Genomic DNA, 1,869 nt, shown 5'->3' on the forward strand with positions numbered 1-1,869 from the left:
CCAGGGCCGTCCTAGCTTTTAAGGCCACCCATGGTTAAGTGAGACTATGTTTAGTGAAGGAATAAAAAATGTCAAGATGGGGGTCTAAAACGGCAGATGTTCAGAATATGAGCTTCACAGGTTGCAGCCGAAGTGGAAGAGTCTGCAACACGAGCATTTTTGCAACAGAAAAAGCACATCAAGGAGGGTTATATGTGAAGCTTTGAGAGTTTGATATCCGGACTTCGAAAGTGCAAAGTGTCTGAGGTGGTTAGCAGTGCGTCCCTTTCGGTGCGTATATAGGAACCAAGAACTGTTGGTGAAATGCATGCTTAAGACTAACAAAAAGTTCTGCAATAGCTTAGCTAAGCCTAAAGCTAAACTTTTATCAGTTTTGTCAAATGGCAGATGCTACCTTATTTATCATATACTAGCACCATGGAACATTACAACCTCCCCCAAATTGTCATCAATCGGAAGGAGGAACAAAAAAAATCATACTTGATCTGGAGAGAAGCAAAATATGTGTTCCCCGAAAACATGCATCATATGAAAAATTGATGCATTTTGCTACTAAAATTGATCAACCAACTACCGTGCAATACCTTGAAACCCGTAGCACCTAGATAGAAAAATAAATAAATCCATAAGTGTCATCGGTATGTCCAACAATAATATGGGTCATCCGGGGCCGACGACTGGTATAACACGTCGCAACGGCTACTTTCGCCGCCACCACTAGTACCATGAGGAGCAATAGCATCTTCTAGAAATCCGTTTCCTCCTTGGCCCTCAACTGCCGCCACCACCGGTGATATATGTTTCTCCATGGCTGCATGACAATCTCCACCATAAAATTGATCAAAACCCAAACCATCATTACAATTGCTGCTATTTGCATGCCAATTTTCAACCACAGACATTTCCATAGGTGATGGTGCTAAAACCTTTTCTCCTTGACATAAAAGCATCGAATTTGCATTCGCTACGGGCAATGCAGAAGACATATCAAGTGAATTAGTTGGCAATGCAGAAGACAAATCAAGTGAGTTAGTTGGAAACGCCAAAGCATCCGCTGCATGCAATGCAGAAGACATGACAGGTGAATTAATTGGTACCGCCGGTGCCATTGTTGCAACATCACTAGTAATATTTGCATACTTTGAAGCCACAAGTTGTATTTGTGACCGTGTCAAATAACTTGGAAAACGATTACACGATACTGTTGTTGATGATAACGACGATGAAGACGCATATGATGATAACAACGTCTCTAATGCTGGTCGATTTTGAGGAAAGTTCAAGTTATAAAGTTTTCCAACACCACCTCCTCTCATGCAGAAAACAGCAGCATCATAAGCTTTGGCGGCTTTCTCAGCAGTCTCATATGAACCCAACCAAATCCTTTCTCTGCTCTTAGAGACTCTAATCTCAGATACCCATTTTCCCCATTTCCTCATTCTCACTCCTTTGTAACCACTGCCCCCATTCTTACCTGTATTGCCCCCATTATTATTAGCAATACTCTTGTTCACCATGACTTAAAAATAAATTTTATATCGATTTTCTTCAGTATTCTATAGTTTTCTCTGATGTTTTAAACTGGTTTTCTTCAGTATTCTGTAGTTTTTTCTGATGTTTTAAACTGGTTTTCTGTAATTTTTTCTGAGTTTTTAACTGGTTTTTTTCTGTAGATTTTTTTTGAGTTTTTAACCGGTAATTTTATTGTTTTGGATCAGGATTCATGTGGATGTGATATTTATAGATCAGTAAAAAACTTTGGTTGAATCGTGGTTGTTTTGGAGGTATGACGCGCAAGATTTTCTAGTTTGTACGTTTTCAGAGGTTTGGTCCATTTGGAGCTCAAAGAAATATTTGGTAGAGCCGTGT

General features: G+C 39.6%; 1 protein-coding gene across 1 annotated transcript; it reads right to left on the reverse strand.

Moving 5' to 3' along the window:
• Window positions 1-632: 632 nt before the first annotated feature.
• LOC113327889 (ethylene-responsive transcription factor ERF043-like) lies at window positions 633-1,517 on the reverse strand. Its single transcript, XM_026575009.1, has one exon. The coding sequence runs from the start codon at window positions 1,515-1,517 to the stop codon at window positions 633-635; it is 885 nt and encodes a 294-aa protein (XP_026430794.1).
• Between the last annotated feature and the right edge of the window lie 352 nt (window positions 1,518-1,869).

Source organism: Papaver somniferum, unplaced genomic scaffold (assembly GCF_003573695.1).
Source record: "Papaver somniferum cultivar HN1 unplaced genomic scaffold, ASM357369v1 unplaced-scaffold_107, whole genome shotgun sequence".
In the NCBI taxonomy this organism is placed as follows: domain Eukaryota; kingdom Viridiplantae; phylum Streptophyta; class Magnoliopsida; order Ranunculales; family Papaveraceae; genus Papaver; species Papaver somniferum.

Excerpts from the sequence above, each read along its gene's own strand:
- LOC113327889 (XM_026575009.1), bottom strand. The coding sequence starts at position 1,517 with ATGGTGAACAAGAGTATTGCTAATAATAATGGGGGCAATACAGGTAAG.